General features: G+C 40.1%; 1 protein-coding gene across 2 annotated transcripts in view; it reads right to left on the bottom strand.

Annotated features, from left to right (window-relative positions):
* Nucleotides 1-1,443: 1,443 nt before the first annotated feature.
* Nucleotides 1,444-14,911, bottom strand: part of LOC116975181 (neurabin-1-like) — a 76,631-nt gene continuing 63,163 nt past the window's right edge. For both annotated transcript variants that reach the window (XM_033023948.1, XM_033023949.1), the window contains exons 14-17: nucleotides 12,329-12,400; nucleotides 11,956-12,154; nucleotides 5,636-5,815; nucleotides 1,444-4,188 (exon numbers count right to left, since the gene is read on the bottom strand). In XM_033023948.1, the coding sequence (XP_032879839.1) occupies nucleotides 4,018-4,188; nucleotides 5,636-5,815; nucleotides 11,956-12,154; nucleotides 12,329-12,400 (622 nt within the window). In that variant the 3' untranslated portion in view covers nucleotides 1,444-4,017. The remainder of the gene's footprint in view (nucleotides 4,189-5,635; nucleotides 5,816-11,955; nucleotides 12,155-12,328; nucleotides 12,401-14,911) is intronic.

Below are 14,911 nucleotides of genomic sequence, written 5' to 3'. Positions count from 1 at the left end.
TCATGCCCCTGTATGAGGACTAAGAGTAGACATGGAGGCTAATAATATAAAGAGGAGTGGGGGAGGAGCGATACAGAGTCCAGTCGATGATAGAACAGGAGAAGAAAGAATCATTGATGAATGGAGCCAAGTGGAGAAGAGCGTTGGGAGACAGAAGCAGATGGATGGTAAGTGGAAGTATAAATGGGTGCTTGATGGTGGCTGTGTGACTTTTTCATATCCATCATTGTCTTACCAATAAACAGGCACCTCAAACTGCAGTTGTTCCTGTGCATCTGCCAATCTTCCCTACCCATCCCAAATCCTGACCAAACCATTATTTCCCAGCATCTCACTTAGCCAGAGGACTCCTGACATTGTCTCTCCATTAATGTGGCCAAACCTCAAATCCCAATGATTATCTGACTAATCAATTCCTGTTTCCCTACCTGAACATCGCCCTCTCCACAAACGATTTTCTACCCCTGCATTCAAGATTTATCTTCTTGTAAGCTAAATAGCCACCAGCATGCTGCTGCTATGGAGATGATGCAAACCACATTGGATCTTTTGATTATCCCATCAATTTCATATAATGAAAAATGCAAGAAATACTCAGGTCAGGGAATATCTATGTAGAGACAAGCAGTTAGCATCAACTCTGGAAACATTATTTCTGTGTCAAGAGTGTTTTATTGACTCTCTCTACGTATGTTATTTGACCTGCTGAGTATTTACAGTACCTGCAGCTTCTTGGTTTTTGATTACCATACAAATTTCTCAGATCGAAATGTTTGGTAAACTATCTTAACAACATAACACCATGGCTGAGTTTCTTCTATTTGCCGCTTTTCTGTTTGAGATTGTTGCTAAAACACAGCCACTGGATGGCAGTACAGTCTACCCTTGTTATTATGGACCCATTTATAACAGATTTAGATTATATGGTGGATGGAACGTCCCCACGGTAAACAGACACCGCTTTTTGTTTAAGAACACAGGCTGCTGGTTACACTGCAGGAGGTCTTAGAAATTGATAACCAATTACTTTGATCGACACCAGTGTAATGATACTCTATTAAACAATGTAACAAACAGCCGTCAGAATTTTTAGCTTACATTAACAAAAATATATTTTTAGCTGTTAAAAAGAACTTTGTACTTGAAAACAACTAATTGTTTCACAGAGTGACCACTAGGTGGTTGGAGCGAATCCCTTACTCGGTTATAGCGGACAATCGGCAATAACGGACACCATTCTTGCCCCCCCCCCCAGTCCGTTATAACGAGGGTTATCTGTATACAACTTTTATGCATCAATTGCAGCACCTACATCATAAAATACTGTTGTCGTCAGAAAGTTTATATTGTTTGAGAAAAAAAATGATTAAAGAACAGTGCAATAAAAGAAAAATATAAATTAAAACAGCAAAGATCCATTAGTTCAAAAAAAGAAACTGAAAGGACTTTATAAATTATTTTTATTCTCAATTTGTATTTCATTTCAAAATGTTTTAGAGCTAAACCATGTAAGACTATTAATCACTCTTGTACAAGGGGTAATCCATTCTCCTCCCAGCTATTGACCAAGACTGAACCACATTAACTACCTTGATGTTGTACTTGATTTCAAGCTGAGTCTCAACCCCATATTCTCAAGGTCATTACTCAAACCACCTACTTCTGTAGCACCTACCATAATTCCTGTCTCAGTTTATTTACTGCTGAAGCATTCTCCATATTTTTCCAGTTTGTTATCTCAATTCAATTGCTCCAATACCTTCCAAGCCAACCTCAACTTCCACCTCCATAAACATGAGCTCCAAATTCTTCCACCTGCATCCTAATTTCTCTGCACCCTCATGCTTGTTGACATAACATCTAGACCAGCAATGCTGTGATTTAACAATTATCATTCTCCATGACATTATCTTCCTGTCATCATAACATCCTCAAACTTTATAACATTCAACTGCATTCATCCATTTCTGGCCTTGTGTATCCTTGATTTTCACTAATGCTACTGGTGGGCAAATCAAAACACTGACACCACAAAATAACAAGATAGCAGTAAACTGACAATATTCCAAAAGCTGAAACAAATTCCCAACAAAATACAGTTAGAGTAAATAGTTACTGGATACCACAGATAAATGACAAATTGATCTTTTTCCATTTTTTTTAAATCAGAAGAGTTGATCTCAAAGCATGAGAAAAATCAAGATGCTAAACAATGTATGTATTGAAACAGGCTGGGGAATAGAAGGCACCTATTAGATGTCTATCAAAGAAGACACGTCATCAATGAACTACATCCTACAAATCTAATTTGGATAATTATTTGTTTTATTCCCCAGCTAAACAAGTGAAAATGAGCCAATTTTCCCTTTCCTTTTATCATTCAATTTTTCCTTAGCAATGAAGGGAAAAATATTAACTTTGAGGAACAGACGAAACACAGGCCCCATAATACAAAATTATTAAATTCTGCTCTAATTGTGTTATCAAACAACAGAAAGTAGTTTCCTGGTTGCAGACATTGGCAGTAACACCCACTGACAAAAAATGCACTCCGCATAACAAGTTAGACTTGATTTTTAATGATTAGTAATATAACGGCTCTGTTTTCAGTTTTTACTTCAGAAAATCACATTCAAGTGAAATTCAAGAGAAAATAGTTTAAGGAAAGGCAATGATCCCTCAAAGTACTGCATGTCTATATACACTTTTTAAAATTAGGCACACTTTAAAATATCTTTCCAATTTTATTTAAAAGTATAAAATTGGAAAAAATGTGACAACAAATTATCTGCTTTAATCATTTAAAATAACTAATAAAAAGTGAGGGAATCCAGGATATTTCAAATTAGTACTCTGTGCTAAATGGACACGACAAAGGAGAATACAAATTAAACATGGGGCCAGGGACAAGATGGGCATCACAGAGCAATCAAATTCATGTGGAAGCTGACCAAGCTGGCAGCAGATGGGTGAAAGTAGATAATCATTGTTATGCTTCACATCTGCTGTGACTTATCTTCTGATGGATAGTGGACAGAATATGAAGGTAATGTATTCCAAATTATGTTAATTAAATCTTGATGTCCAACCCAAATAAGCACATTAAACAAAAAATCTAGTTGCTTTCACAAATCTAGAATTTCAGAAAACAGCACGTTGGGAATATTTTCATATATTTGATGATAAAAGGCCAGTAGAGTGTAGAAACTGAAATCAGAGAACCATAAAAGTAACATAGCTTCACACATCATTAAAAACTTGTAAGTGGGAAGATAATTATTAACCTCCCATAACACCAGTGTCATAGTTTGGACTATGTGAATTTATGTATTAGAACACTCAAAGGGATCTTCTTGTAATCATTCCTGATCATTTATCCTTTGGTCACCAATGACCTCAACAGAGAAGATTAAAGGACATAAGACAAAACAGTGGTATCCCTTCTGTGCAATGGATTTATAAAGTACAGAATTATAAAATTGTAACATTGTATTGTTTGCAATGTAAATACAAAAATCTATTGCAATTTTATCCCTTTGTGAAATGTACAATAAACTATGGATCAATTAATGCCACAGGCATAACATTTAAATGTTCCACCTTTGTACCTTTTTCTCAAAAACTGTGTACATCGCTGAGTGGGTAGTGTAACTTTCCTTGCAATGTAGTTTGAATCACATTAGAACACCCTTTAGAAAGTATTTGATTAAATTGTAATAGTGTGCTTAAGTTTTAAAATATTAATTTTATTTACTATTTAAGGCCAGAACTATTTTAAGACTGCATAGAATTATAAACCTACAAAAACGTATGAACATTATATACAGAAAATCACCCAATCCATTAAACAAACCAGAAATGTACCATAAATTTCTAATATAAAATGTCAAAGTAACGTACATTTGAGTTGCTCTGTATATGTGAATAAACTATTTTGTGAAGTATTCAACATACAGCCACACTGAAATAGAACAACTATCTAAAATATTTGTACTCAATTGCACTTAAGAGTCCTATTTAACATATTGTTTCTACTGATGTGGCCTGTGTACCGGTTCTTCTTTGTTGATCTTTCTCTTTCTTTTGAATCTTCTCTCTTTGTTTCTCTATTTTTTCATGCGTTTTCTTAATTTCCTTAAGCTTTTTCTTAATGGTGGCACGATCACTTTGACTGGTAACGCCTAACGCCTACAAAATTAAAGCATAACAAAATGTAGAGAACTGTAACCGGATTTTAACCCATTTCTATTGCATGATCTGTACATCATAATACAAACTGTATGCTGTGAATTTACATTAAATTAACAACCAGAAGAATGATAATTAGTTTGACACTTGAGAGTGGAAAAACACAGCTGATTTGTAATGAATCTGGTAAATTAAAGGTCTTTCAAGGGGATGAACCAGTTGGTGCAATCAAATTATGCAACACATTCTGAAAAAGTAAAAGGCCATACTACTGAAAGTATAAAATAAAACCTGATTATTTAAGTCCAGAACACGGAAAGATGAAGTACATTCCTTAAGTATCTGTTGAAAATGAATGAGTATTTGAGGACATGCAGGTCAGAATGGGAGTGAAAAAGAGAATTAAAATGAAAGACAGCTGAAATCTTGGGGTCATGATTGTAGACTGACTAGAGATGTTTCATGAAATAGTGACCCAGTCTGTGTTTGGTATCCCAAATGGGGAGGAGATCACATATGAGCGCCATTATGAGGGATTGTGCCCCTGGTCATAGTGCAGGGCAATAGTCAGTGCTTTTTTTGTAATGGTACTGTGTATTGGCACTTCTAAAAAGTTAAACATTATTTTGTTTTCCGGCCACATTACATATATGACAGACTTATGCTTACTAGCATCTTTTTGTCTACAAAAAGCATTGGTAATAATTTAAGGTACACAAAATTGCTGGGGAAACTCAGCGGGTGCAGCAGCATCTATGGAGCGAAGGAAATAGGCGACATCTGCTGCTATCAGGTAATAATTTAGTCTAGTTTAGTTTAGAGATACATTACGGAAACAGGCCCTTCGGTCCACCGAGTCCGGACTGACCAGCAATCCCCGCATATTAACTCTACCCTACACTAAGGACAATTTTTACATTTATAGCAAGCCAATTAACCTACAAATCTGTACGTCTTTGGAGTGCGGGAAGTTCTCGGAGAAAACCCATGCAGGTCATGGCGAGAACGTACAAACTCCCTACAGACAAACACCCGTAGCCAGGATCAAACCCAGGTCTCTGGCATTGTAAGGCAGCAACTCTACCGCTGCGCCACCGTGCTGCCCATTGGACTTATCAGACATCTGCTGCTATCAGGATCAGCATGAAACGGTCATTCAGCCCATCAAATCCATGCATATTAATCCCATCTTAAAGCATTGGTTTCATAGTCTTCAATGCCAAGGCAATTCCTAAGTGCTCATCTATACAGCTGTTAGCAACTCTGCCATTAAACGGGAAAGTGAGATCCCGACACAAATCGTTTCCCAGCATAAATCAATGAAGGGCCAACACTTTTGGTTGCTGTTGCAAGAATGGAATGGTTAAATTTCATAACCCACTGGGCCACTCAATCACTCTAATATAATATTTTAAATGGAGATTATAGAAGAACATGCCATACCTACCTTTAGTCTGCTGTTATCTAGTTGCATTAATTGTTCTCCGTCAATGTTTTTAGAAAGAAATTCTGCAGAATATTGCTCTAAATTAATTTCTGTCAGCCAGTGACAGACTTGTTGGGTTGTCCATTCAGGAACTGTGCGAATTTGACATTGACTTTTCCCTGTTGTTTGCGTATCAGATATCTATTTGGACAAGGCAATAAAATCATGGGCGATGTATATATTTTTTACATCCTGTACATAAGACTGACATAAGGAGGTGAAAATCTAAAAACATGCACATTCTGTTCAGTAACAAAATGCCCAAGTCCTTTAATACTAATCAATCAGATTACAGTATTGCAAATTTTTTATCTCATGGATATAACTGTTATATGATAAACCGACTGCCTGAATACTGACTAACCATATACTCTCACCTAAATTTCAGTTATCCAGGGGCAATAGACAGGGATGTGCATTATCACCCGTTATTTGCCCTTGCGATTGAACCTCTAGTGGCGCATAATTGTGAAGTGGAAGGAAAATGATACATGATTTTCAAATTTTTTTACAAATAAAAAACTGAAAAATGTGGCGTGCAAAAGTATTCAGCCCCTTTTACTCTGATACCCCTAAATAAAATCCAGTGCAACCAATTGCCTTCAGAAGTCACCTAATTAGTAAATAGAGTCCATTTGTGTGTAATCTAATCTCAGTATAAATACAGCTGTTCTGTGAAGGCCTCAGAGGTTTGTTAGAGAACATTAGTGAACAAACAGCATCATGAAGCCCAAGGAACACACCAGACAGGTCAGGGATAAAGTTGTGGAGAAGTTTAAAGCAGGGTTAGGTTATAAAAAAATCTCACGGAGCACTGTTCAATCCATCATCCGAAAATGGAAAGAGTATGGCACAATTGCAAACCTACCAAGACATGGCCGTCCACCTAAACTGATAGGCCGGGCAAGGAGAGCATTGATCAGAGAAGCAGCCAAGAGGCCCATGGTAACTCTGGAGGAGCTGCAGAGATCCAAAGCTCAGGTGGGAGAATCTGTCCACAGGACAACTATTAGTCGTGCACTCCACAAATCGGGCCTTTATGGAAGAGTGGCAAGAAGAAAGCCATTGTTGAAAAAAAGCCATAAGAAGTCCCGTTTGCAGTTTGCCACAAGCCATGTGGGGGACACAGCAAACATGTGGAGGAAGGTGCTCTGGTCAGATGAGACCAAAATTAAAGTTTTTGGCCTAAATGCAAAACGCCATGTGTGGCGGAAAACTAACACTGCACATCACCCTGAACACACCATCCCCACTGTGAAACATGGTGGTGACAGCATCATGCTGTGGGAATGCTTTTCTTCAGCAGGGACAGGGAAGCTGGTCAGAGTTGATGGGAAGATGGATGGAGCCAAATACAGGACAATCTTGGAAGAAAACCTGTTAGAGTCTGCAAAAGACTTGAGACTGGGGCAGAGGTTCACCTTCCAGCAGGACAACGACCCTAAACATACAGCCAGAGCTACAATGGAATGGTTTAGATCAAAGCATATTCATGTGTTAGAATCAAAGATCCTATAGCGGAGCAAGATGGATTACTCTCACGCAAACGTGTAGTACGCTCATGGGCGGATTCATGGGCGATTTTATGACTCATTTTAGCAACCTGCCCCCGCCATCTTGTTCCGCCATTTTGCTCCGCCCTCTTGCTTCCGGCCAAAGATTGGATCCGCAGTGCGGAGAGGGAGTGCGGGGCCCGGTGCAGCGGGGAGAGAGAGTGCGGTGCAGCGGGGAGAGAGAGTGCGGGGCAGCGGGGAGAGAGAGTGCGGGGCCCGGTGCAGCGGGGAGAGAGAGTGCGGGGCCCGGGGCAGTGGGGAGAGAGAGTGCGGTGCAGCGGGGAGAGAGAGTGCGGGGCCCGGTGCAGCGGGGAGAAGGAGAGCGGGGCCCGGTGCAGCGGGGAGAGAGAGTGCGGGGCAGCGGGGAGAGAGAGTGCGGGGCAGCGGGGAGAGAGAGTGCGGGGCCTGGTGCAGCGGGGAGAGAGAGTGCGGGGCAGCGGGGAGAAGGAGTGCGGGGCCCGGTGCAGCGGGGAGAGAGAGTGCGGGGCAGCGGGGAGAGAGAGTGCGGGGCAGCGGGGAGAAGGAGTGCGGGGCCCGGTGCAGCGGGGAGAGAGAGTGCGGTGCAGCGGGGAGAGAGAGTGCGGGGCAGCGGGGAGAGAGAGTGCGGGGCCCGGGGCAGCGGGGAGAGAGAGTGCGGGGCAGTGGGGAGAAGGAGTGCGGGGCCCGGGGCAGCAGGGAAAGAGAGTGTGGGGCCCGGGGCAGCGGGGAGAGAGAGTCCGGGGCCCGGGGCAGCGGGGAGAGTGCGGGGCCCGGGCAGCGGGGAGAGAGAGTCCGGGGCAGCGGGGAGAGGGAGTGCGCGGCCCGGGGCAGCGGGGAGAGGGATGGCGGGGCCAGGGGCAGCAGGGAGAGGGAGTGCGGGGCCCGGGGAGAGGGAGTGCGGGGCCCGGGGCAGCGGGGAGAGGGAGTGCGGGACCCGGGGCAGCGGGGAGAGGGAGTGCGGGGCCCGGGGCAGCGGGGAGAGGGAGTGCGGGGCCCGGGGCAGCGGGGAGAGGGAGTGCGGGGCAGCGAGGAGAGGGACATAGGAGGGGGGGGGGAGATATTGTAGTGAGGGGGCAGGCGAGGGAGTGCCGGGGGGATAAGGCCTAGTATGTGTGAAGCTGCGGGGAGGTTTACAATGTTTCTTATTTAATGTCCCTTGTCTAGTCTGAAATAAAGTTCATTATTGGATCAGAAGAAATATAATTGTGTGTGTTATATGATTATATACATTTATATAATTTTCATGTATGTGTGTTTATAAACATTTTATTCTTTAACAAGAATTAACAGAATTATGAACTAACAGAATTATGAATCTAACCCTATATCACGCACAAAAAGTTCCGCAATGTCAATCACCCTGCGAGTCGGGTCGGTTCCGGTTACTACAAAATCAACTCAAAACACTGCTTGTGAACCATTTAAAAAGAAATGATTTAAAAAACATTAAAAAAGACAATTACCAGAATCAAATGTTATTGTTGACAAGAAGTATGAACTGACAGATTTATGAATCTAACCCACACAAACTGTTGCCCCACAACATTGATTACACTGCGAGTCAGGTCGGGTCAGGTAGGCTCAGGTTACTAAAATGGGCGTGGAAAAATGCCCATGATCCCCTCCATAGCGTACTACACGTCAGTCCATTGCATTTCGCAGGAGTAGCCTATCTTGCTCCGCTATAAGATCTTTGGTTAGAATGGCCCAGTCAAAGTCCAGACCTAACTCCAATTGAGAACTCTGGCAAGACTTGAAAATTGCTGTTCACAGACGCTCTCCATCCAATCTGACTGAGCTTGAGCTATTTTGCAAAGAAGAATGGGCAAAAATTTCAGTCTCTAGATGTGCAAAGCTGGTAGAGACATACCCCAAAAGACTTGCAGCTGTAATTGCAGCGAAAGGTGGTTCTACAAATTATTGACTCAGGGGGGCTGAATATTTTTGCATGCCACACCTTTCAGTTTTTTATTTGTAAAAGGATTTAAAGACCATGTATCATTTTCCTTCCACTTCACAATTATGCACCACTTTGTGTTGGTCTATCACATAAAATCCCAATAAAATACATTTACGTTTGTGGTTGTAACGTGACAAAATGTGGAAAAGTTCAAGGGGTATGAATACTTTTGCAAGCCACTGTATCTGGGTGTTCAGGTAACCAGAAAATATACTTCTCTATTCAACGCAAACTTCCCTCCTTTAGTTACTAAATTAAACGCCCTTATTCAATTTTGGAAAACACTTCCGATGTCTCTAATAGGCAGAATAAATGCTATAAAGATGATCTTCCTTCCACAAATCCTGTACTTATTCCAATCAATACCGATATATCTTCCTAAGTTTTTTTTCAAAAAACTTCATTCTCTGATTACAAACTTTATTTGGGATTATAAAGCACATAGAATTCATAAACGGCATCTATGTAAACCCAAAGAAACTGGTGGATTGGCTCTCCCCAACTTCTTATACTATTATTGGGCAACGAATATTAAAAATGTAATCTATTGGCTGGACAATACAAGCCAACAGGTAAATTGGTTAATAATGGAGAGAGAGGATTGTTCGCCTTTTAATATAGGCGCGATTCTTCTCTCTCCAATAAATTTGAAGAACACGCTATATGAGAAAAATCCGATTATCCACAGTACTTTACGAATCTGGAGACAAGTGAAATCAACCTTTAAACTAAAGAAATGTATCTCTTCTTTCACCAATTGCCAATAATCCTTTGTTCAAGCCAGATATATTAGACAAAACGTTCACATATTGGGAAAGATTAGGAATCAAAAAACTCGGAGATTTTTATGAGATGGGAACTTTTCTCTCATTTCAAGAATTACAGTCGAAATATCACCTGAAAGGTAATCAATATTTCAGATACCTTCAAATTCGAGACTATCTGAAAACATATACCCAAGACTACCAATCTTTGTTGCCAGACATACTAGACGAATGTATATGAATAGAAATTCGGAGTCAAACAAGTTAATATCATATCTGTATAGCACCCTTTTAAATATAGAAATCCCATCGTCAGAAGTAATTAGAAGAGCCTGGGAAGATGAACTTGGCCTAAAAATTCTAAAAGAAGAAAACCTTCTATATATACACACACAATTGTTCGATTAACGTTAGGCATTCGTTAATTCAATTTAAAATACTGCACAGACTCTATTATTAAAAGTCTAAACTGAGTAAGATCTTTCCAAATGTATCTCCTATTTGTGATAAATGTCTCCTTCAGGAAGCAACTATAACACATTCCTTCGCCTCTTGCATAAAGTTACATAGGTTTTGGAGAGGAATGTTTGAAATGTTTTCAAAAACACTAAAAACAAAATTGGACACCGACACGGAATTGATTATTCTAGGTATGTCAGAAGCCTGCTCTGCGCTATCATTATTTCAAAGACGTTTCCTTAATTATGGCCTGATAACGGCAAAAAAACTAATGCTCAAATTTTGGAATCATACATCTGTCCCTACTCTTAAAATGTGGATTACAAATATGTCTGAGACACTACATCTTGAAAATATTAGACTTGTCTTAGCAGAAAAAACAGATCATTTTTCGAAGACATGGACACCATTCATTGATTTATTACAAGGATAGTATAGTACAACACAATTTTGGAGTTAAATCTAATTACGAGTTGGGTGATGGGTGGGGAGGGATGCGAGGCAGGTATATCATCACTTTTTTCTTTCTTTCTTTTTATTTCTCTATTCCTTTCTTCTTTCTTTTATTTACTCACTCTTTGGCTACACCACTTTGGTAGTCTAGGGGTTCTATCTTTGCTCATTTCACCTTTTCTCTTTCTTGCTTTTTCTCTTTTCTTTTCTTCCAACTATAGCTAAAAGTCAAAATTGAAGCTGTACAATAACTGTATTATGTCATATGCTGCTGGTTATATTTTTGTACACTTGCTTCTAATAAATAAAAACGAAAAAATAAATAAAAAGTTAAATACTTGGATGCAACGTTCAACAGGGAAATTGAACAGCTAACATAGAATGAGAAACAAAGTGCTAGAGGTATTCTGTTCGTCAGGCAGCATCTGTTTCAGTAATGGACAGACGATGTTTTGGGACGGAACCCTTTTTTTTATGACTGTGCTTCCCCATATATCAGCATCTGCAGTTTCTTGTTTCTCCATAACATTGTTCAGAGTTCGTTTTTGCTACATATTGAATTTTTTGTAGTAAAATTCATGCAAAAAATTATCAATCACTACCACTGCATTCTGATTTACTGGAATAGATCATTCTAGTTGTAAATATACATTCTAATTGATTTAACCCCCCCCCCCCCATTTAATAAAGCAACTATTAATATATTCAGCAAACCATCACTGAATATTTAGGAGAGTTTATTTATAATAGTTATTTATTATTCCTCTTCAAATTTGAAAATCATTATATTTCAAACATATATTTAATCTTTGAATACTGCGGTTCACTATTTATGTGGAGAAATCTATCACAATACCCATGATCTTGCTTAATTTGATAAAGCAACGAAGCATAAATCAACAAACTCGGTCACAACTGTAAGCAGTAATTACAGAAAACTATCATGCTTTTCAGAACCTTAACTATTTTTTTCATTGTTGGAGTGGAACTAATTGTAAAATACATCAACCATCTTTTTAACATTATTTAACTGCTAATCTGTAATAGATGACTCTCTCATGTCTCTACTTTCCTTGCATGAAAGGGCCAAGCACCAATTTTATTCGAACTTACTATATTTTTTGGCTTTTCTTTATCCTGTTCACACGAAACATCATGTGAACTTGAAGGCGATGGAAGACTGGTGTCAGAAGTGGCAGATTCTTTACGACCATCCCCAAACCAAGAAAAAGGCATGCAAGTTGGTATAGATGAAACTGAATCTGCAGCTGAAAGGTTACCACCTGACCTATCAAGCAATTCTTTTGATCCCCTGACAAACACAAAAACAATGTTTAGAAATCATATTTAGCAATAGAACTATTTAACTTTATAATGCAAGGTGCATGCAAATTATACCATTACAACATTTACAAGTATTTAAACACCAACTGCGTCATGAACTCTGATCTGAAAAGATTAACTGGCATAATCGAAAGCAACATACCTGCTATCAAGTGAAGTTCTACGATCTTCTTTATCTACTTTCTTGCCTTTTCCGCCAGATTTTCTTAATCCACTTTTTAGTAAAGTAAACAAAGAGTTGGTTAGCCAAGAAGGAAACAAAAACATGAAAAGAAAACAATGTACCAATTCCTAAGAACTGCTAATCAATACCGTATTTCCCGGTGTCAAAGACCACCTTTTTAAGTTGCTAAATTTTGAAAAAAGGCTGGCAGGACAGGATCAAGGGTTTGGTTTAATCAGTAGAAAGGAAAATGTGAAACTCCTTCAAGGAGGCAATGAGGACCGGGGAGCCGCCATCTTCGCCTTCCCACAATGCGCTGTGCGGTTCAGGTCTGAGGGACAGGGACTTCCTGGCTCAGGGAAATCTTATAATGGGGAGAGAGAGCGAAAGAGAGCGAGCCCGGGACGGAGCAGCCAGCCTTCCGCCCAGTAGCTGCCTGCCAACCACCACCTCCACTGGTTGCGCCTGTGGCTGGCTGGCTGGCGGGCGGGCCGGCAGAAGGTGGCAGCCGGTTCCGCTGTCCAGTCCCAGCGGCCGCTCACAGCCACCCGAGCTACTTCCCTCCCGGGCCACAATGCGGTGGCTCTGCGCCCGGAGCGCTGCGGCAGCTGCGAGTGAGCGAGTTACAGGCATGATCCCCGACCCCCTCATTCTCAATGCTCCTGCCCTCCCGCAACTTTACCCCTGGCGGCCCAGCCAAGTTTACTACTTTGTGCAGCCCAGGCCGTGCTGACCTGGGCCATACTCCCCACACGCTGTGGAAAGGAACTCTTCCCCCCCACCCAGCGGCACTGTCCTTTTATAGCCGCTTCCCACTTCACACAGTTCCAGGGTCGAAGGCGCAGGTACATTTTCGGGCATAATGTTAGAGTAAAAAATAGTGTCTTGGACGCCGGGAAATACGGGTAGATATTTTGTCCATAAACAATAAAAAATAATTGTTGAATTATTATTGCCTGGTATTCTTTAGTTTGTAGAACCTGAAATTATATTCTAATGAAAATACACTTTCACATTACCGTATGTTTCGTTTGGACAGGAGAAAAGAAGAATAACTGTTTTTGCCATCAAGAAGAGGAAGAAAAAAAAATCAGATTTAGTTTTATGACACAGATGGGCAGAATAGTGATTCTCAATTCTAATGAAGCTAGGGACAAGACCCTTCTCAATCACTATTGGGCAATTATCCTCCCCTTCGGCAGTTCCTCAGGATCGAGTTTGTGGGCTTTTAGGTAGCTGATGAGGCCATCAAACCACAAATTTTTAAGCAGAAGAGGCAGGCAATGGTTGATTAGGTGACAATTTGAGAGGTGGTGCACTTCTGTATGCACAGCTTCATGGTTCTCAGTATCATTCCATATTGTTCTCCACGGCTTTTGAATAGACATGGATCAGAACTTCCAAAGTATCAGTTGGGGCTTGCATTTCCTCACAGAGGCATTGTGAACATCCTGAAATCTTTTTGTCCATCCAGTAAGCTTCTGCCATGGCAGAGCTCCAAATAGAGTGTTTTGGTAGCCTTGTATCAGGCATGTGGGCACAAGAGGCATATATTTCAATAAGATTATGCTTCTCAGCTCAAAAGAGTACATCAAATTTCTTTGGCCACTCATGATTAGATGAAAGAAATTGCATTTTGCCACATTATGGAGATGATGAGTGAAAGTTAAGCTCAAGCAGGTCAATATGAATGACTTTGACTCAACTTGATCTGGGTTTGGTAAAAACCCGATAATGCAGCACACTTGGCACTATAATGGTATCCAACTGGCAGATTTACGAACTATTAGATATTACTCTTATTTAAACTCTAACATAGCTTTCATTCTTATTTATTAAGATGCCACATAGAAGTATAATAAATGTTCAAGTAAACCAATTAAGTTTAAGTGAACTATCGGGGAAAAAAAGTACTGAGTGAGTTTAAAGTAGCATGAGAATGGGGCTCTGGTGATTTTAAAAGGAGCATGAGAAATGGGACCCATTAAGTTTTAAAGGAGTACCACAAATGAGTGTGGGAGCAAGAGAAATGGAATCCAGACTTCAAAAGGAGTGCAGGAAATGAGGTTCAATGCATTTAATGGGAGAGTGGAAAACACAGGTAACAAAATTAGGCGAGATGCCAAACTATTGGTATTTTTAAACAGGATAGTGGATTATCCAGATTTGACTATAATGTTATGTGAATTCTGAATTTATTTATTGTAATTATTAATTTATCATTACTATAGGTATACTATTATATATAATTCTAAAATGAGTGTTTCCATAATGCAAATTAAAATCATGCAATATTTGTATTTCTAAGGCTGAATTGGTTTAACACTTTCAATCAGGAACAAGAGAATAACTAAAACGTTACTTTGGAAATTGACGATATCTCCTAGTGGCGGCATGCTGTAAGGTTGCAAATTTGTTTGCTCCCTTAACTTTTAACTTTTGCTTACCATTCTTTCAATGTTACTTGTTATTACTTGATTTCAAGGCACGGTCTAACTTTTCTTAAAGTGTTAACACTTTTATACGTTTTAATCGTGTAAAAGATGGAGACAAGAGGGAAAG

Source organism: Amblyraja radiata, chromosome 7, assembly GCF_010909765.2.
Source record: "Amblyraja radiata isolate CabotCenter1 chromosome 7, sAmbRad1.1.pri, whole genome shotgun sequence".
NCBI classification, from domain to species: Eukaryota; Metazoa; Chordata; class Chondrichthyes; order Rajiformes; family Rajidae; genus Amblyraja; species Amblyraja radiata.
The sequence above is the reverse complement of the archived record's forward strand: the minus strand, read 5'-3'. Positions and strand labels throughout refer to the sequence as shown.